The 21803-nt window shown below is 39.9% G+C and overlaps 1 protein-coding gene and 1 pseudogene across 1 annotated transcript; one reads left to right on the plus strand and one right to left on the minus strand.

The window, feature by feature from the left end:
* Positions 1–435: 435 nt before the first annotated feature.
* On the minus strand, positions 436–1331 carry LOC114489702 (annotated as a pseudogene).
* A 16902-nt stretch (positions 1332–18233) lies between these two features.
* Positions 18234–19468, plus strand: LOC114489709 (olfactory receptor 1L4-like). The gene is given in 2 exon segments (XM_028503570.2): positions 18234–18793; positions 18796–19468. Coding segments are annotated over 2 exon segments (933 nt in total). The 5' UTR covers positions 18234–18264; the 3' UTR covers positions 19200–19468.
* The last annotated feature ends 2335 nt before the right edge of the window (positions 19469–21803 follow it).

The raw sequence follows: 21803 nt of genomic DNA on the forward strand, positions 1-21803 counted from the left end.
TGAGAGGCACTGTGTGATCTTAGACTGGATCCTCGACTTGAAAAAAGACATGACTGGCAAGTGACACAATTTAAATGAGGTCTGTTGATTACTTAATAGAATTTTATCAATAACACTTGGATGTGGTAATTGCATTGTAGTAATTGAGGAAGCTTGTTTTAAAGTAGATACGAATGTTTTTTACTATTCTTGCAGTATTTTGCAAATCTAAAATTATTTCATAATAAGTGTAAAAAAATAAAAACAAAAGCTTTTCAAGAAACCAGTAACAATGAAATATGTGCAAAGCTATAAATATTTTAGTTTACTTTTATTGTTTCTCTTTTTCTTTAAGTGTATTTTATTGATGATGTATTCCACTTGTCCCATTTTTTTCTCCCATTTATCCTCCTCCACAAGGTACTCCCACTCCATACAGCAATCCCACCAATTCCCTCAACAGAAGAAGTGATGGATGGTGCTGCCTGCACAGAAAGAAAGCCTAGCCATAAGCAGCGTGTGTAAGAGGGCAGTGAGGCTAGAGAGAACCCAGCATGCTATGAGAAGGAGCACAAACACAAGAGGACTCATGAGTGTGGAGCAGTAAAGGGGCTTGCAGATCGTGGACATAGCAGTCATAGGCCATCACCCCCAAGGTGTCCGACCTTTTGGCGTCTCTGGGCCACACTGTAAAAAGAAGAGTTGTCTTGGGCCACACATTAAATACATAAACACTATCAAAAACTGATGAGCAAAGAAAAGGTTTTAAGTAAATTTATGATTTTTTGTTGAGCTGCATTCATAGGCCTGCATGCAGCCGGCAGGCCGTGGGCTGGACACCCCTGCAGGCCAAGAGGAAGTAGTCATCTAGTGCACCAGTTATCATGAAAAACTGCACCTGGGCCAAGCCCCCACCACATGATATGGTCTGACTATGTGTCTGGATGCTTGCCAGCATCTTAGGGATTGTGGTGGAAGAAAAGGAGGCATCAGCAAAAGAGAGGTTGGCCAGGAAGAAGTACATGGGGGTGTGAAGGTAAAGGTCAAAGCCGATGGCCAGGATGAGCAGGTTCCCCGACAGAGTGATCAAGTACATGCCCAGGAAGATGCCAAATAGGAGAGGCTACTGCTCTGGGCTCTTGGAGAGGCCCAATAGGAGGAATTCAGTGACAATGGACTGGTTGATTCTATCCATGTGCCACTCTTTATAGATAGAGAAAAAAGAGATATGGTAAACTTGCCAGAAAAGTAATGCTTGTGGCCCTCAATGATATAGTCATATTTTATTCAGGAGATTAGACTACACAGGTCCCTACACCCTCCCTCCTGGGTCTCCCCTAACTCTTCCCTACTCCTCAATTTACCTGGTAAAGGAGAGTAAGCAAGCAGAGAGATTAAAACACAATAGCAAAGTGGTAGATATTAGTGGGAATGTGAGTTCCAGGCTACTTCCATCCTTGCTATGTAGCATACAGGCATTAAGAATTGCCATTTGCTGAGCCCAAGGCACTGTACATTGCAGCATCGAACTGAATACTCTGTGAAGCATATGATTTTATTATCTGATATCACAGATGAGTTACACAAGGCTCAATGATATTAAGTCATTTACACAAAGTCACAAAGAAGAGAGTATGTACAGTGTGGACTCTGAAGCCATCTCCCAAGTCCTTGAGCACATTCACCTCTGAGCTTAACCTCTTCCTCACCAGGAGGCAGACATAGGTAACTCGAGCTAAGGGAATAGTTCCCACTGCTCATCTCAGGAAGTCTGGGCCAGAATACAGAGACGCTGACTGTCTGCCCCTTTCTCGCTGCACCCACCGTATTGATCTGGCCCAAACAGCATTCACCACCAAAGGAACCCACCCTGTGCCTGTGTTCTCCCTTTTGGTCTCAGAGGATCAGGCTTCAAGCATGCAGGGCTCTTCTTAGCCTATAGCAACTGAGAACGTTGAAAGGACCCAGTCCTGCTGGCTCCATTTACCTGCTGGCTCCATTTAGCCAGCTATAGAGCCACAGTCCAGATCGCAGTGGTGGGTGTTAGACATAATTGTGCACATTGTCATAGGACTATTTCTAGGTTCTGGGCCTCTGGAGTCAGATTCCCCTGGCTGATCCTCAGAGACAAACATGGAGTAATTGCTCCAGCTGCATACTTTGACTCCCTAGGCCAGCACTCACCCAGGAGCACAGGAGGAGAAAGTGCAGAGTGCATCAGTGGGTTTGCATTTGTGCCCAGGGATGTGTGTGTCTCTCTGATCTTAGTGCGGTGGTTGCTCTGGCGTATCTTCTCAGAAAACTGGAAATTGTGGCAGGAGGAGGCCAAGACTGAAGTTAGAGGTTTGGCCCCAAAACTGGCCAAAAGATTTTCAGGCCCTGCTACCTTGAGGGAAGGGGTGTTGTTAGACTTCTATGATCCTTTGGATTTCAGGTTGTTGCTATAGGTGATTAGCTTAAACAGCTGGTTTCTATCCACTGAAGCAATCCTTGAGAAACTGAAATCAACAAAAAACCCAGGAAATTATAACAATAATATTAAAACTGAGAAATCCCATGAGGATAAGGAAGACGATCATGAGCTGGAATAGAATGTGGGAGCAGAAAGCTAGGTTGAGAACTGGACTAGGGAAGAAGTCTATTGCTGCTCTGTGAGAGGATATTGGGGGGAAAGTTAATTCAAAGACCCTGACTGTAAGGGTAATAGGGGGAAAAACCATGGTGTCTTGTAGCACAAACAATTCAGAAAAGGGGCTCTGATGGCTTCTTACGCTCACTCCTCCTAAGAGGCCAGAGGACATCATTACCCTGTTGGCTTATGTATAAAAGGGCTGGCAGTGACTGGGGGTCCTCTTAAGTGTCATGGCATATCAGCATGCTAAAAGGCTGCCATCCTACCAGCTTAGGCACTGGGTCCATAAAGCAAATAAAGCAGCAATGATGGGGAATTTCCCTAATCCTGGTGACAGAGGTCTGATTACCCGGAAGAGGCAGTTTACCAGGAACTGGGTAGAGAAGACTCCTTTTAAGTATGTCCTATAACACTAAAAAAAAAAAAAAAACAATACAGCTAAAAACTAAAACAGAGGTCCAATATTTGACTTGATTGAAAATTCAAAATCTATTGAAGATTTTATGCAACTAGCAAATGAAAGCACGCACTGAATGGCTCTTGCACCTATATAGTTCTGGCTCGGAATTACCTTTAATTCCATGATCCTCAAACTAATATTGAATCCCCTCATATTCTCAAGTAATAACAGGATTCATTTCACTTATGGAAATGGGCATGCCAGGTCCACCCACCCCAACATTCACAGGTTTGTCTCCGATCTTTCTTTTGCTCCACTGGGTGTTCATGGCACAAAGAATTGCCCACGTTGATGCTGCAGTCATTACTGCACATGCCTCACCAAATGGAAAGCTTTAGAAGAGGGTCATCAGTTATTGAGGAAAAATGGTATGATACAATGGGTATATCTCTTTGCTGAGCACCCCAGTGGAGAAGCCCTCACCACTACTGAGCAGACTACCACTAACACTGACACATGGCAGCTATTCCTCAGGGAGCACCAGCAAATTCTAAGTCTTCCCTGCCCCTTTACTTAGTCAAGGTCACTGCAGGGCTGCTACCTTTTAATCCTTCAACTGGGACATCCTCGATCAAGGATGGAATACAAGCACATCAGCACAACTGGCTAAACCCCAGGCAGTCACTTTGGCATTGGAAGATGCCCCGGGAAACAACTGGCCCCAATTACACATCTTCAACAATGGCCATGTGATTTGGTCCAGCCAATGGCAACAATTTCTCATTCAGGTTGTCCTCTTTGGGGTAAAATGCTCTGGAAATTCCTTGCCTCTCAAATAACTGAGAGAAAGGGAAGTTTGTCTACAAAGGAACAGTAGTCATTAATCAACAGACTTAATAGCTACACTGAATGCACTGAAATATTTTTAATGCATAAACCTAATATTTTGAACCCAATATTTTATACCCAGCAAGTTGCCATTTGAATGTACAGACATATTCTATTCTTAGATATATAAAGACTCAGTAGGTTTGCCACACAGAGACTTATAGAAGAAACAGATACATTAAAATAGGATATAATGCAAGATATATGGAAATTGAAGATGGTCAAATATCTTGATAAAATTTGGGTTTTTTTAAAGGCTTAAACTAGAAATGAGAGAGCATATTTATTAAATCATAATTAAAATTCATACAAATCATTATCAAAAGACAATCATTCCAGTAAAAATGAGCAGACTCTTTTTACAAAGAAGATATAGGAGTGATGAAAATGTGCTTAACATCACTAAGAACTGGGGAAGTGTTCATTAAAACCATAATAACACTTCACATGCTCCAGAATGACAAAAATGTTAACTCTAAGATTTCTATTGTGAGAGAACATGTTGTTTTCTGACTTATCTACCTGAGAAAACCAAAGTCTAGAAAGGATAAGTGAACTTCATAAAATCACAGAGCAGTTCACTTGGAGTTTTGGGACTGGGATTGGGCAATGAACCAAGGCTTTTCCCACAATGGATATTTCAGAGACCAGTATTCCCAGGTGTCTCTGCAACTTCCATCAGAGAGCTCTGGGGACTGTGCTGCAAACTGCAGGTAGATAACTTTGTTCTTCCTGGGATCCTAGGCAGGCTGGCTGGCTGGCTCAGGACTGAGGATACTCTGCTCTCATTTCTCCTTCCTTAGAGCAGATGAGGGCTCCATGTTCCAGGGTCATTTATGCCTTAAATATAGGGGAAGACGCTGTCTTTCCATTTGGTCATCAAATACAACTTCTTCAGTCTTGACAAGTGAGAACTGACAACAGGATAGTCAAAGAGCTATCTCAACATGAAGAAATAAGGAGCAATTATTGACCCAACTAAGGACTGACAGTAAGTTATTGCCTATATGTCCCCTTTTCCAGTTAGTCAGGAGAAGCAGAGTAGTCCACACTTTCAGGAATCCTGTTTTTGATATCAGTTGTAGTGCTGAACTGGGACAGAGTACAGCAGCTCTTTGAGATCTGTTTACTCATTCATCAATAAAATAGTGGACTTAATGTCCTTTGGTTCCTAAAGGGTGGGGTGGCAAGGTAGCTATGATGAATTTGACCCTCTGGTCCCTGAAACCAGTTTCCTAAAACCTCCATGTACTCCTGAGAGGGGCCTGACATGTGGATGGAGCATGTCAGGCTGTGCTGGCTGTTTTTCAAATATGTAAATGCAAGAGAGTTGGGGGAACATTTCTCAGCACTGAGAAGGGGCATGTGAAGATATGTTCATGTTAAATCTGAGTTCCAAGCATTCCTTTTCTCTACATTCTTTTTAAATTAAAACAAAGTAATATTTAGTTCAAATATAAGATATAAACAAACCATGAGTCCAGTACTTGTGAAAATGCACAACTGATTACTAATTCAACACCCACACTTAGCATAATGTCTCCAGAGTAGGAGCTCCTTCTTTCTCTCTGCTGCATAGAATTCCATTGTGTAAATGTACCATAGTTTTTTGATCCATTCATTTACTGATGGGCACTTAGGTTGCTTCCAGCACTTGGCTATTGTAAATTGTGCTGCTATGAATACTGGGGTGCATAGGTTCTTTTGGATTGGTGTTTTGGGATTCTTAGAGTACAATCCCAACAGTGGTATTGCTGGGTCAAAAGGCAGTTCCATTTTTAGTTTTCTGAGGAAATTCCATACTGTTTTCCACAGTGGCTGTGCCAGTCTGCATTCCCACCAACAGTGCACTAGGGTTCCCTTTCCTCCACATCCTCTCCAACACTTGTTTGTTGATTTGTTTATGATGGCCATTCTGATCGGTGTGAAGTGGTAACTCATTGTGGTTTTAATTTGCATCTCTCTGAAAGTCAGGCAGTGAGGGACAAATACCAAGGGACAAATAGCATCATTAGTCACACATATTTTCACTTTCATGTGATCAATTCTGTCACTCTTTTCCTTTAGAGCTTTAGGGTTTATATTTTGCTGAGAAAGGGTTAATCCACCTACAAGATTATAAAAAATATTCTCCCATATTTGCATATTACACATTTATAGATTTTTGCCTTTTTTATCTTCCTATCTATATGGAATTTACTTTATATGTGCTATAAGGTAGAGATCTAAATTCGTATTCTTCCAATTGAATATACAATGGTCCCCAGTTTATCTTCCTGCCACATGCAAAGGCCAAATGTCTTTTTAGAGAGATCTGTTTCTGGATCCTACTCTGCGACATGAGTTCAATTATCTATTCCCATATCAATACTGTGCCATTTCAAGTAACAAAGCTTTGTTGCATGTTTTACTCACTTGGAAGAGAAACCCATCCTCATTGTTTTGTTTTGTTACTCAAAATTGTTTGTTACTTTTGTACATTTTCTCTCCTTGACAAGCTTTAGAGTTGACTTGACATATTCTATGAAGAATCCTACTGGGGGCTCCAGTCAAGATACCATACTCACATCCTCCCAAAGCCACATCAGAATTACAACTAAGCTACAGAACAACCATTATTCAGAACCTCCTGAAATCTAGGTGAACAGAAGTCCTACAACTAAGGATATAAAGAAGCCACACTGAGACTGGTAGAAATGGGCTGGTTCCACACCAACAGGAAGCAGACAAAAACTGGGAGGGATATCTTGGCTGCAGAGGTCCCGGCTGAGGAGTGAAGAGTCCCAGCCCCACACCAGGCCCCCCAGCCCAGATATCCACTGACAGGAAGAAAAGTCCTATAACTTTTGCTGTGAAAACCAGAGGGGATATGGCTGACTGAGATCAAGGGTTTCCGGAATCCCAGACAGTTCCTCTTACAAGGCCCCCACACAGACTTATTCAGACTCACTTCCTCTGAGCTCCAGCACTGGGGCAGCAGCTCTAAAGGACATACAGAGAAGAACCGAATTGTCTGGCATCAGGGTGAGAGCAGGACTAGCAGCTTTCTCCCAGACAGAAATGCTGGCAGAGCCCATTGCTACTTTTCTGAGCCCTCTCCCACAACAGAATCAGCAAACTCCACATATGAGTCTCTATCAACTTTGCTCACACTGTTTATCCTACCCTGCTGATTCCCTGAGACTCTGCCCCACCTAACTTGCTAGCCCACCCAAGCCATTTCCAGTGGCTTTTTCATACAATGAATGACCTGTCTTGACTCATGCTTTAGACTTTCCTAAAACTCCTAAAACAAGCAGCATCTGGCCTTGGCATGCCCCCATACCTCTCACTAAGAAGCCCCAGGTCTGACACTAGCAGCAGTTGGCCTTAGTTTACAGGTTGGCCTTCCCTGGGCACTTTCAAGCTCAGAACAAGTAGCAACCATCTGCAGATCACTTTGTAACTCATTCCAGGTGGCCCTGGGTAGAATGGTCAGCACCTCCTGGAGGCCCCAGAGCCAGTGCACCCAGTGAACTGCTTCAGACCATGCCAAAGCACCACACAACTACCTCCCCAAAAGACATACTCAAGGGGCAGACTCAGTGGGCACGAGGGGCTTGCTGAAGAAAGTCCTACTCCATGGGGTGGGCCCCTGCAGCTGGTCCTCCACAGTGGTCTCAGCCAGCTTTTGTAGCTGAATGGCCTGTGGGTGAATTTTTCCCACTGACATGCCAACAGCAGTCAAGGCTCAACTACAGCAGGAGAGGGCACACAGCCCACATGGGGCTGGGAAGGGTGCACTGGAGTGCCAGGTCAGGTAAACAGAGAAGGCTGTGCCACTGGATCCTCCAGGGTACCTACTCTATGAGGCCACTCTACCAGGTCTGGGAGACAACACAGAGAGGCTGCCAAAATGAGGAGACAAAGAAACATGGCTCCAATGAAAGAACAGAACAAAACTCCAGAAAAAAAAATAAACAAAATGGAGACAGATTGTCTAATCTGCTAGATGCAGAGTTCAAAACACTGGTTATAAGAATGCTCAATGAACTTAGGGGAAGAGTAGATGAACTTAGTGAGAATTTCAACAAAGACATAGGAAAGATAAAAACAGAACTAGAAAACATAAAAAAAGAACAAGTCAGAAATGAAGTATACGTTACAGGGAATCAACAATGCAGTAGATGAAGCACAGGATCAAATCAGAGATTTGGAAGACAAGGAAGGAGAAAACACCCAATCAAAACATCAAAAAGAAAAAAGAATACAAAAAAAAATAAGCATAGTATAAGAAACCTCTGGACCCTGGCTGGCATAGCTCAGTGGATGGAGCCCGGGCTGGGAACCAAAGTGTCCCAGGTTCCATTCCCAGCCAGGGTACATGCCTGGGTTGCAGGCCATAACCCCCAGCAACCACACACTGATGTTTCTCTCTCTCTCTCTCTCTCTCTCTCTCCCTTCCCTCTCTAAAAATAAATAAATAAATAAATAAATAAATAAATCTTAAAAAAAAAAAAAAAAAAACCTCTGGGACAAGTTCCAGTGTACCAACATTCACATCATGGGTGTGCCAGAAGGAGAGGTGATACAGCAAGGGATTGAAAACCTATGTAAAAAAATAAGGAAGATGAACCCAAAAAGGCCCATGCCAAGGCACATCATGATTAAAATGCCAAAGGTTAAAGACAAAGAGAGAATCATAAGCATCAAGAGAAAAGCAGTTGTTACCTGCATGGTCACTCCCATAAGACTGTCAGCCAAGATCTCAACAGAAACTATGCAGGCCAGAAGGTATTAGCAAGAAATATTAATTTCTACCAAGCAAAGCTACTACCATTTAGAATCAAAACACATATAAAGAGCTTCCCAGGCAAGAAAAAGCTAAAGAATTTCATTGCCACCAAACCAGTATTACATGAAATAGTAAAGGGTATTCTTTAAGAAAAAGAACAGGAAAAAAGATTTTAAAAAATACAAATAAATAAAATGGCAATAAATACATATCCAGCAAGAATTGAATCTTAAAAAAAAAAAAGAACAAGTGAAACAGAAGCAGACTCAAAGATACAGAGACACATTTTGATGGTTGCCAGATAGGAAGGTGAGAAATTAAGAAGTACAAATTGGTAGTTGCACAATAGTCATGGAGATGTAAAGTACAGCATAGGGAATGCAGTGAATAATACTGTCATAATTATGTATGATGTCAGACAGGTGTGAGATTTAGCAAGATGATCATTAGTAAATTATATAATGTCTAATCACAGGGTTGTACAGCAGAAACTAATATTATATGTCAACTGTAATTAAAACATAAAAATTATTTAAAGAGAAAAATCCTACTGGAATTTTTGAGTCTACTGAATATGTGTATTAATTTGGGGGAATTTACATTTTGATTCTATTATATTCCTAACCAAGAATATGGATAATGTGATCAATGGATCACCTTCTAAAACCTACTACTTATAGGGCTTTGTTGTCTTGATGGAGTTTATTAATACACAATCTTAGGTGTCGCATGTTTGAGAAATAAAGGGAAGAGACCTTGATACTTCACAGTAAAACGAGCCAGAGAGAACTACAGCAACAGCAGAGACACAAGCTCATGGGAAGGCCAGCAAGGACACTCAGTCTCAGAGCATGGGATCTTGTCTGAAGACAACCAACTATTCAGAAAGAAGCAACTCTCCTGAAGGATGAGGAATTTGTAAGCTTTCAGGTTCTATATGATCTATCACTAAAATTCAACAAAACTCTCATTCCATGCCATAAATATTTTTTAAATGCTTCCTTCTTCCCTCTGGAAAAAAATGAGTAAAATGGACATTCTTCTGCATTAATTCCATTAAGTTATATTTCATGACAAACCACTTTAAAAGCAGGTTGTCAGCAAAGAGGACAAAGGGGAGACTTTGAAGAATGTAGACAGAGCAGAGAGTAACCAAATAATTACAAAATTATTTCTGACTTATAAAGACCACTCTGGTCACCAGGTGGAAGATGAATGGGGTTGTGAGGACAGCTTCCATTTTCCCACATACTCTTCTCTCCACCCTTATCCTCCCTGCTCTATGCCCTATAAGGCTGATATGTGTCAAAAGGTTCCCTTTCTGAAATTCAACAATAAGAAAACTGATTATAAAATGGGCCAAAGACCTTAAAAACACCTACCAAAAAAATATACACATGAAATATAAGCATATGAAGCAATTCTCAATATCATAAGTCATAAAGGAAGTGCAAATTAAAACCATAGTATACTACCCTACAGCTATCAGAATGGTCAAAATTTGGAAGCAACCGAGATGTCTATTAGTAGGTGAAAAGAAAACTGTAGTATATCCAGACAATGGAATATTATACAGCACAAAAAGAAATAAGCTTTCAAGCCATGAAAACACATGGAAGAAACTTAAATTCATATTATTAAATGAAATAAGCCAATATGAAAAGGACACAGGCTATGTGATTCCAACTATATGACATTCTAGGAGAGGCAAAACTAGAGACAGTAAAAAGATCAGTGGTTGCCAGGAGTTAGAAAGAAAACGGAAATGAATAGGTGGAGCACAGAGGACTTTCAGGGCAGTGAAACTATTCTCTGTGACACTATAGTGGTGTCAATATACACTTGTCAAAATCCACACAAGGTACAATGCCAAGAGTGAACCCTAAAGTGGACTATGGACTTTGGGTGAAGACACAAAAATGAAGACTCATCAGTTCTAACAATGCATCATTCTGGTGGGTATGTTGATGATATGGGATGTCATATGTGCATAGGGGCAGGGAGTATATAGGAAATCTCTGTACTTTCTGATAAATTTTGCTATAAAGCTATAAAAAGAGCTCTAAAAAATAAAATCTTTACTTCAAGGGAAAAATAAAAGAAAAATATCTATGTAAAAGTTGTGATTGGTATGCCATTTGTGAGTTAGTGAAGCTAAATATCCTGCTCAAATTCACCCATTCAATAATTGGTGGAACTGGCATTCAAAAACAAGTAGACAGGCTTAAGAAACTGAAGCAATATAATATCTGAAAAAAAGCAAACAAAAAAAGAGAAATGAAGTTAAGTATTGCAAAACTTCACACAGCTTGTAAGAGGCAGAGCCAGCATCTGAATCTATTTCATCTCGCCCCAGAGCCAGTACCTTAACCCCTTCCCCAGAACACTACCCCTGCAGCCAGACAGTCATACATGCAGATCTAGGGCGTCAGAGATGTCAGAAGGCATCACATCTCCTTCCAGGTAGGTACACATAAGCCCACACACAGACATGCACATGAGAACATGCATGTACAAACAGGACATATGCACATTAAAATAAACATATATAGTTCATATGCATGTACATGAACATGGCTCCACCCCTGCTGTTGCATAGCCCTAATTCCCTTCCCAGGTAGAAGGCTACACCTCTGGGGCTCAGGTTCCCCACAGGCTCCTGGATGGAGACTTTCTGAGGGCATCGGAATTACTCTACTCTCCTGAGAAGACTGCAGGGCCAATGCCCCCAGGGCTCTCTCTGGCTTGCTGGGAGGGCAGGCCCCTGGCTTTCCCTTTCTATCAACAATTTCCTCAGTAGATAGAAGAACCAGCACATTTCTGAAGCTAGGTGAGCACGACCAGCACCCTCCATCCTCGGAGATTCAGAGCCTGATCTTAATCCCCTGGCAGGCACCAAGCATGTTCAGAACTCTGAATCTCCCGTCAGCCCACACAGGTAGGCAGGCTGAGGGACTGGGGACCAGAGACTATGGGGCAACACATTCATATGATCTTCCTCCCTTTTCCTCATCCTATCTTCTTCTGTATTCCATTTCAACAGCCAGGAAACAAGTAAGCAAAGAAGTCAGAATAATGCAAGGCGCGCACTCTGAAGCTGGACTCTACCCCATCTAGATTGTACACTTAGGCAAGTCACTTCAATTCCCTGTACCTCACTTTCACTATGGATAAAATAGTGGGCTGTAAAGACTCAATGACCTAATGCATGCAACGTTCTAAGAGCAGCATCTAGCATGTGTAATGCTGTGAGAATACACAGGGAAGGGGCTGCAATGGAGTGGGCATCTCCAACAGGTGAGGTGCTCCAACACTCCCGGGTGAGGTGCTGCAGCTCAGCAGAGGAACACAAGAAATTAGTTCCCAGCATAAGCCCTGCTTTATTCAAGCACCTCTGGTTGCTTGGAGACTAAAGGTATATTGAGACTGAGGGAAAAGAGTTATTCACACAAAGAATTCCAATGAACTTACTCATATTTTACTCGTATTTTAAATGTCCTCCTCCTTAGAATCTAGAACAGCTGGGAAGGGAGAGGTAAATCTCTAATCTGATATAGTTGTGAAACTAGACAGAAAAGGGAGACTTTAGAGAACTGAAAAGAGAAGCACCAGCCTTAAAAGGGCTTTCCCCCATTCCTAAACTGGTCAGTCATACCCGTCCAAATGCAAACAATGTAACATAAAGTTAAATATGGAATGAACTCCTTACTCCATCCCAACAATTTCGCTTCAGAATGAAGCCACACACAGACCACAACAAACACAAATATAAAGATACTTTTTTACCAAAATGGGATTATTCTGTAGGCTTTGTTCTGCAATTTGCTTTTATCAGTTAAAAAGTACCATAGACAGTTGTGTAATGGAGGTAACAGCTTAGCATGAGTAGCTTCCCCTCTGCCACCAGACTGGCTGAATTAAAATCTCAGCTCTACCACATCCGCACTGTGGGATCTGGTGAATTACTTAACTTTGCTAAATTCTGGGAGGTTCTTATCTGTAAAACAGGGATAATGATAGTGTCTATCTCATAGGATTTGGAGGAAATAAAATTATTAAAGACATGCAAAGTGCTTAGTTCAGTGTGGGGCATGTACTGACTGCTAAATGTTGGTTAACATCAGCAGTTACTTCTTTACAGACTGTATGACACTGAATAACGAGAATGCACTATAAATTTTTTAGTAATTCATCTATTTGGATATTTGCATTGTTCCTTCTATGGGTTGATTTGTTCATTTGTATTGTTATAAACAATGCTATAATGAAAATGTGTATGCATCTCTGTGCTACACACATGACTATTTTTAAAGGACAAATTTCTTTAAGAGGAATTATTGGATCAATAGATATTGATTTTCAATTCTGACAGAAACTACCAAAAGGTCTATACTGATTATCATCTCATTACCACAGTATATGAGGATCTTTTTCCCTTTAAATATTGCCCCAAAATTGTGTTGATGTGATGTGTGAAAATTATACTTCAGTGTAATTTATATTTTCTGATTGCCAATGAGGTTACACATTTCATTTTTTGTGGGGGAGTAATATTTTCTTCGCATCAATAGATTCATTTTAGCTTCACTTGCTGTCTCTTTGGGGGTAATTTTCACATTTTTCAGTATTTTGTCTATTGCATCAACATTTTACTTCTTGTCTGAAATGACATCCCCATACTGAGACCATTAAAATATGATCCTTTTTTTGGGGGGGGGGACTTTATAGTTTGGAATTTTTATTTTAGATTGTTCATTTATATGGGTTTTATTTTTATGTGTGGTTAGACAGAAATCTAGCCTCATTTTTCCAAAGATTCAGCCAACTGTCATAAATATTATTATCTATTCTCCCTACGTTGCAATGAAATAAGTTTGTATTACATTATTCTATATAGTTTAAGATCTGTGTATATGTATAAATACTGATACACAAAATGCATGTTGTTCCATTGATTTGTCTTTCTCAGTGTATTTTTATTGTTTTTCATTATTTGTGTTTTATTTGCTTATTTATTTTAAAGTATATTTTATTGACTATGTATTACAGTTGTTCCATTTTTTTTCTCCCCTTTATCCCCCTCCACACGGTACCCACACTTCCTCCAGCATTCCCCCACCTTAGCTCATGTCCATGGGTCTTACATATAACTTCTCTGGCTTCTCCATGTCCCATACTATTCTTAACCTCCCCCTGTCTATTTCATACCTACCATTTATGCTTCTTACCTGTACCTTCTCCCCCATTTTCCCCTCTTCTTCTCCCCTGATGATAACCCTCCATGTGATCTCTATTTCTGTGAATCTGTTCCTGTTCTAGTTGTTTGCCTAGTTCATTTTTGGTTGGGTTTTGTTTGTTTTTTTTTTTTTTTTTGGTTCAGTTGTTGATAGTTGTAAGTTTGTTGTCATTTTACTGTTCATATTTTTTAATCTTCTTCTTTTTCTTAGGTAAGTCCTTTTAACGTATCATATAATAAGGGATTAGTGATGACGGACTCCTTTAGCTTTACCTTATCTTGGAAGCACTTTTTTTGTCCTTCCATTTTAAATGATAGCTTTTCTGTATAGAGTACAGAATGGATGTAGGTCCTTGCTTTTCATGACTTTGAGTATTCTTTCCAGCCCGTCCTTGCCAACAAGGTTTCTTTTCAGAAATCAGCTGACAGCCTTATGGAAACTTCTTTGTAGGTAATGGTCTCCTTTTCTCTTGCTGCTTTTAAGATTCTCTTATCTTTAATCTTACATAATTTAATTATTATGTGTCTTGGTGTGTTCCTCTTTGGGTCCAACATGTTTGGGACTGCTGAGCTTCCTGGACTTGCAAGTCTGTTTCCTTCACAAGATTGAAGAAGTTTTCTTACACTATTTTTTCAAGTAAGTTTTCAATTTCCTGCTCTTCCTCTTTTCCTTCTGGCACTCCTATGATTCCTATGTTGGAACACTTAAAGGTGTCCCAGAGGTTCTTAAGCCTCTCCTCATTTTTCTGAATTCTTGTTTCTTCATTCTGTTCTGTTTGAATGTTTATTTCTTCCTTTTGATCCAAATCATTGATTTGAGTCCTGGTTTCCTTCCCTTCACTGTTGGCTCCCTGTGTATTTTTTTTTTATTTCATTTTATATAGCCTTCACTTCTTCCTTTATTTTGTAGCCATTCTCAATAATTTTCTATGAGCATACTCAACCTTAACCCTCCTGATTACCAGGGTTTTGAATTCTGCATCTGATAAGTTAGCTCTCCTTGTTGCTTAGTTCTTTTTCTGGAGTTTTGACCTGTTCTTTCATTTGGGCCATTTTTCTTTATTTCAGCACACCTATTATGTTGTAAGGGGCAAAGCCGTAGGTATTTGCCAGGGTGGGTCAACCCACTTTGCTGCATTGTGGTGCTGTATGTGGGGGAGGGGTCAGAGAAGGAACAATGTTGTTTGCTTGGGTCTTGCCCCACTTTCAGTCACTTCCCCCACTACCCACAAGTGAATTGTACCCTTCGAGGTGCTATCCTGGTGCTGATTCCCGGGTAAGTGGGCTTGTGTACATTCTAGGACTCCATGGGCCCCTCCAACAGACTCTCCTGTGAGACTAGCAGTTTCTCCTGCTGCCACAAACCCTACAGGTTTTTGTGGCCAGAGGTTGTGAGGCTTCCTTTTCCCAGCTCTGGAACCCTGGGCTGCACGCTCTGTCTCACTCCCCAGTTGCTCCTCCCAGTTTGTCAGCACACAAATGTGGGACTCCCCAGTCCGCCTGCTGCTGCCTTGCCTTGTGTCCTGCCTGTCCCAGCTGCCTGTCTCCACCCCTCTTACCAGTATGGCTGAATGTTGGGTCTTTAACTCCTTAGATGTCAGACTTCCATACAATTCAATTTTCTGGCTGTTCTGGTTGATTTTTGTTTTTAAACTGTTTGTTATCCTTTTGGTTGTGTGAGGAAGCAAAGCATATCTACTTACACCTCCATCTTGGTTGGAAGTCTATTTATGTACTTTGATTTTTAGATTAGAAAATTTCCGTGTTATTATTATAATTTTTTCCAAAATTATAATGCCTTTCTTTAGCCATTTACTCTACTAGATAAATTTTAGAATTAAAAATTCTCTGGAAGTATCATCGTTTTACACTGCTTAGATGTATATATGAAGGAGAAATGATGTACAAGATACTATAATTCAAACTGGCTAATAATTTAAAAGATGGTATTGTTTTCACAAAGCTGGATAGATTGGTATAAACTTGTATTACTGCAATACAGCAAGTTTGTTGTTTATTTTGTAATCAATTCTCAGCTCTTATGAAAGGAAATAAAATTTAAGGTGAAGATGCTCAACAGGTTGTGAAAGTTGTTTTAAAGGATTAATCTAAAATATTTTGACCTAGTAAAATAATCAACACATTAAAAAATCCCCTTGGGGTGTTATTACAGGTGCATTGAATTGTGTAATTTTTTAAAAATTTACTTTTTTCCAGCTTTGCTGAGATATAATTGTGCAAGTTAAGGTGTACAATATGATGATTTAATACATTTCTATACCGCAATATTATTAACACAGTAGGGTTAGTTAATAACCCCATCACCTTACATAATTAGCACTTCTTTTATGTGATGAGAATGTTTAAGATCTACTCTCTTAAGAAGAAATTGTGGTTACCAGGGCTTGGGGAGGGTGACTGGAGGAAATGAGGAAGTGTCGTTTTGAGATACAAACTTCTCATCAGTAGATGAATTAATCCTAGAGATCTAATGCACAGCACAGTGACTGTAGACAATATTGTAGTATAAACTTCAAGTTGCTAAAAGGCTAGATATTAATTGTTCCCACCACCAAAAATATAATTACATGACATGATATATATGTTAGCTAATGCCACACTGGTAATCATACAACAATATAAAACTGTATCAAATCAACATTTTGTATACCTTTAAACTTACAGTGTTATACATCAATTATATCTCAATATAAATAAATAAATAAATAAATAAATATCTACTCTCTTGGCAAATTGCAAACATGTCATGCACTATTGTTAACTTTATTCGCCATGTTCCACACTAGATCCCCAGAACTTAATCATCTTCTAACTAGAAGATTGTACCTTTGGTCCAACATCTCCCCATTTTTCTCATCTCCCACTACCAGCAATCACCATTCTATAATCTGTCTATGAGTTTGGTTTTTTTAGATTCAGCCATGAGAAAGAAGAAAATCCTTCCATTTGCAACACATGGATGGATTTTGAAGGCACTATGCTAAGTCAAATAAGTAGAAATAAAAGGACAACTACTACATAAGTAACACTATTACTTATGTGTGTAATCTATAAATTGCCATTCTCTAATATTGAATCCTCCCTTTTTAGGAGAGTATCTCTTTTTATTCAGATCACAACTTTAGTCCTTTATAGTTTCTTCAGATAGATCTTTCACCTTTCCTTTTACTTTCTCTTCTAGGTTTATTCCTAAGTATTTTTTAGACTTCTTGTCATTGTCAATTGAAATTTTTTCTCCATACCTTTTCTAATATAAGAAAAGTATTAATATACTTTTAATACTTTTATATTAACATTAATATAAAATATTAATATATTCACCATTTTGGTGAAATCTTCATATGTTTAAAGTCTTCAGACGTGTATCAGCACTTTTCTAGATATACAAGTCACTTAAAAATGATAATATTTTCTAACTTAATGTTCATGCCTCCTATTTATTTAATTTTTCCTTTTCATTGGCTCAGACTACCATTAAAGCAATGCAGTTCAGTAATGGTAACAGAGGCCATCCTGACCTGTCTTTCCCAAGATACTGGTGGGAATCAGACTTTTATATTCTAAGTTTTATATTCTGGTATTTTGAATGTTTAGAATAAAAACTTCATAGTTTTTAATCATAAAAATTAATATATTTAAATAATTAATCTTAGTAATATAGGCTATTCCTGATAACACTCCTATTTTGAGTGACATCCTGAACCAAAAACTTATCACTTAAGTGGCCAGATTCTATCAGCCAAACAGAGATATTTAAATACATATTAAGCAGATTTTTCCCTGAAAATTCAAAAACTCTCATCTAACTTCTGTGGATATCAAGAAGCAATGATTAAATCTGATGCTCATTTGAGTCCTGTCCCAACTCCCACAACCTCTGGAACTATCAGTAGAAGAGGATCCTAGTTAGAGGACTCATTTATGCAAACCCTGTATCTTTGAAAGCATCCTGATTAAAGGTGTGACCCAGCAGCCTCTTCCCCTGGGATTAAAAAAAGTGGCTAAGGAGTTGGTCAGGAAACAACCTCCGAAGAATCTTTAAAAAGAGAATTGAGAAGAACTCAAACAAATTAGGCTACATAGAAGGCCCTAAGAACACACGAGAAAACTTTAATTTCTCACCTAGGAAGCAACTTGGAATTTTCAAACTTCTCCCTAGTGGGATTTTACTCCCTATTTCTCTGTAGTTTCTTGAAGTAAACAATCTCTAAAATCCTAACAAATAGCAGTGGACTTTTTATATAGGCTGGAGGTTAGGGAATAAGCTGTATTGATCAAGTTGCCACTCATATCACTTCCATTTCTTCTCCAACCCTGCCCAGGAGGCAAGAACCATGGAGATGAAGAACTCCAGCAGCAGCACTTCAGAATTTATTCTCCTGGGCATCTCTTCCAACCTACAACTGCAGAAACCCCTCTTTGTCATCTTCCTTGCCATGTACCTGGTCACTGTAGCAGGAAATGTGCTCATTGTCCTGGTCATTTACTCTGACTCCCGGCTCCATACACCTATGTACTTTTTTCTCAGCAGCCTATCCTTTATGGATATCTGCTTAACAACAGTCATTGTGCCCAAGATGCTGGTGAATTTACTGTCAGAGACAAAGTCTATCTCCTATGTGGGCTGCCTGGTCCAGATGTACTTTTTCATGGCATTTGTAAATACTGACAGCTACCTGCTGGCCTCTATGGCCATAGACCGGCTGGTAGCCATCTGCAACCCCTTCCGTTGTGATGTGGTTATGAACCCGAGACGCTGCCTCCTCATGCTGCTGGGTTCTTGTGCCATCTCCCACCTGCACTCCCTGTTCCGTGTGCTGCTCATGTCCCGCCTGTCTTTCTGCGCCTCCCATGTCATTAAGCACTTTTTTGTGATACCCAGCCTGTGCTAAAGCTATCCTGCTCTGACACTTCCTCCAATCAGGTTGTCATCATGACTGAGACCCTAGCAGTCATCATGACCCCATTCCTGTGCATTCTCTTCTCCTACCTGCGAATCATCATCGCTGTACTCAAAATCAACTCAGCAGCAGGGAAATGGAAGGCCTTCTCTACCTGTGGCTCCCACCTCACTGTGGTAATCTTGTTCTATGGGAGTGCCATCTATGTCTATTTCAGGCCTCTCTCCATGTACTCAGTGGCGAAGGACCGGGTGTCCACAGTTATGTACACAGTAGTGACACCCATGCTGAACCCATTTATCTACAGCCTTAGAAACAAAGATATGAAGAGGGGTTTGAGGAAGTTAAGGGACAGAATTCACTCATAGAAAGAACAAGATTATGTAATATCATAATTGGGAGATGACCTAAGAGATGATATGTTATCCTCCTTCCTGCTGTTTCTCACATGGCACCCACAGAAGTCATGACAGGTGGTGCTGAATAGCAGTAAGAACAGTAACCAGGAAGCTATAACACTTGGTGTCTATCAGTGAATGTAGCCAAATATATGTTTAATCCTAGACTAAGTATTGCTAGAAATCTAGATTTTAGGAAAACAATTTCTTCCACCCAAGAAATGGTGGAATAAGGCTATTTCCAAATATGTTTTGTGTAAGTTTGACAGCAGCTAGTCCTCAAGGAATTCTAAAGTTCAATTAGTTTTCAGAATAAGAAATTGGGTGGATTTGGTCAGGGACTGGCAGACTCTTTGAGGAATGAACTAAGATTGTCCTTAAGGCTGGTTTGAACTTTTACAGATCAAAATTCATTAGATAAGGAAACAGGCAGAGAATTTCAAACAGTGGAAGTAACCCAAGTAGGCAGAGGCAATAAATACTGGATTGTGGCCTGACTGGTGTAGCTCAGTTGGTTGGAACATCATCTTGCAAACGGAAAGGTTGCTGGTTTGATTCCCAGTCAGAGCACATGCCTGGGCTGCAGGCCCAGTCCCAGGAAGCTGGGGCATATGCAAGAGGGAACCATTTGATGTTTGTCTCATACATAAATGCTTCTCTCCCTCTCTTTCTCCCTCCCTCCTCCTCTCTCTAAAAATAAATAAATAATATCTCTTAAAAATACAGTGTTTAAGAAACAGTGAAAAGCCCTGCGAAGCTTGTTCAATTAGAGAGCAGGAAGAATAACACTGGAAAGACAGACTATAGAAAGCAGACGTAAACTCTACCAACACCAAAGTTTTATCACAACGTTGAATACTCAGTACTTGACTCCCTTCTCTTTCGTCTTAATTGCTCCTTCCTCCACATGGCCAGAATCCTCACTGAGATGCCCCTTATACCCTGGGATAAGCAATGTGTACCAGTCAGGATAAGCTAGGTTATGCTGTGTAAAGCAAACAATCTCAAAAATCTTTGGAACTTAAAAACCAAAGGTCTATTTATTATTTACACTGCATGTCCACCATAAAAAAGTATAAGGATGTTGCTCATTTTATACACTCGGGGACCAAAGCTAATGGAGCAGTCACCTTTGTAAACATTAATCACTACTCTGTCAGAAGCTGTGATAGGTTCAAAGATTTTTTGTGAGAAATAGATACTCAGGTTCAGAAGTGACTTACATCACTTCTGACCGCAACTCATTGTCTCCAACTAATCTCATAGCCCCACCCAACAAAATAGAGCCCACAGCAAAATCCAACAGTATATCTGTAAAACGGAGAGCCAAAAGTATTTGGTGATCATCATTAATGACCATTACACAATCCTAACCACACACAAATGAGTAAGTGTAAACTTGTTGCTTAGTTAATCCTTCCCTGATTATGTTATTGTCAATAGCAACAGTAATGTAAGATATTGTATATGCTCTTGGGAACTCTTTTGCCTCCATTATTTCATCAAGTTTTTACAACCAGCAGATTTTATGGATCGTAAGCTTGTGGTTAGCAGGACCTAAAGTTGAACACAAGTCTTTTAGCTGCTGAAATAATACATCTTGAGCCATCATTAAAATATCAATAATAGAACAAAGAAGCCCTGGCTGGCATAGCTCAGTGGATTGAGCTCGGGCTGCGAACCAGGCATCGTAGGTTCGATTCCCAGTCAGGGCACATGCCTAGGTTGCAGGCCATGGCCCCCAGCAACTGCACATTGATGTTTCTCTCTCTCTTTCTCTCTCTCTTTCTCCCTTCCCTCTCTAAAAATAAATAAATAAAACTTTTTTAAAAAATAGAACAAAGAAATGATCATTGATTGTTCTTGTAGATATGTTCTCTTTAGAGAATGGTTGACTAAAATGTTTCTCCAATTTCCCTGCAGAGATTTTTAAAGAAGAAATTATTCACTGTTGGAAGACTGTATGTTTCTAGAAATTTGTCCATTACAAAGTGGAAAAAAATTAGGACAACTGTAACAGAATAACAATAAAAAAATATTAAAAAAAGAACTAGTTTTTTGAAATACAGCAAAATCTGAATTTAAAAATAAAAAGAAGATATGAGTAATGGAGGCTAGGCCAATTTATTCAAATGTCTTTTTATCATCACCTGTGGACATGCTTATTGATTTTAGAGAAAGGGAAGGCAAGGGGGAGAGGAGAGAAACGTTGATGTGAGAGAGAAACATCAATCAGTTGCCTCTGAGATGCACCCCAACTGGGAACAGAACCTGCAACCCAGCATGTGCCTAACCGGGAATCAAACCTGCGGCCTTTCGGTTTGCAGAGTGATGCTCCAACCAACTGAACCACATTGGCCAGGGCCTTTATTTTTTCATTTTTCAAATGAGAACAGGAGGAGTTCCACTTAAAAGAAGAACAGTTTTGTGAAAAAATGTCAAAAACCTGGCAACAAACTCAAATGCCCACCAACGTTAGAATAGATAAACACATTACAGTACAACCCCACAATGGAATGTAAGTCCACAATGCCACAGGTGTAATCCTAAAATCCAAAAACGAAGGAAGGAATT

This window comes from Phyllostomus discolor, unplaced genomic scaffold (assembly GCF_004126475.2).
Source record: "Phyllostomus discolor isolate MPI-MPIP mPhyDis1 unplaced genomic scaffold, mPhyDis1.pri.v3 mPhyDis1_scaffold_24, whole genome shotgun sequence".
Taxonomy (NCBI): domain Eukaryota; kingdom Metazoa; phylum Chordata; class Mammalia; order Chiroptera; family Phyllostomidae; genus Phyllostomus; species Phyllostomus discolor.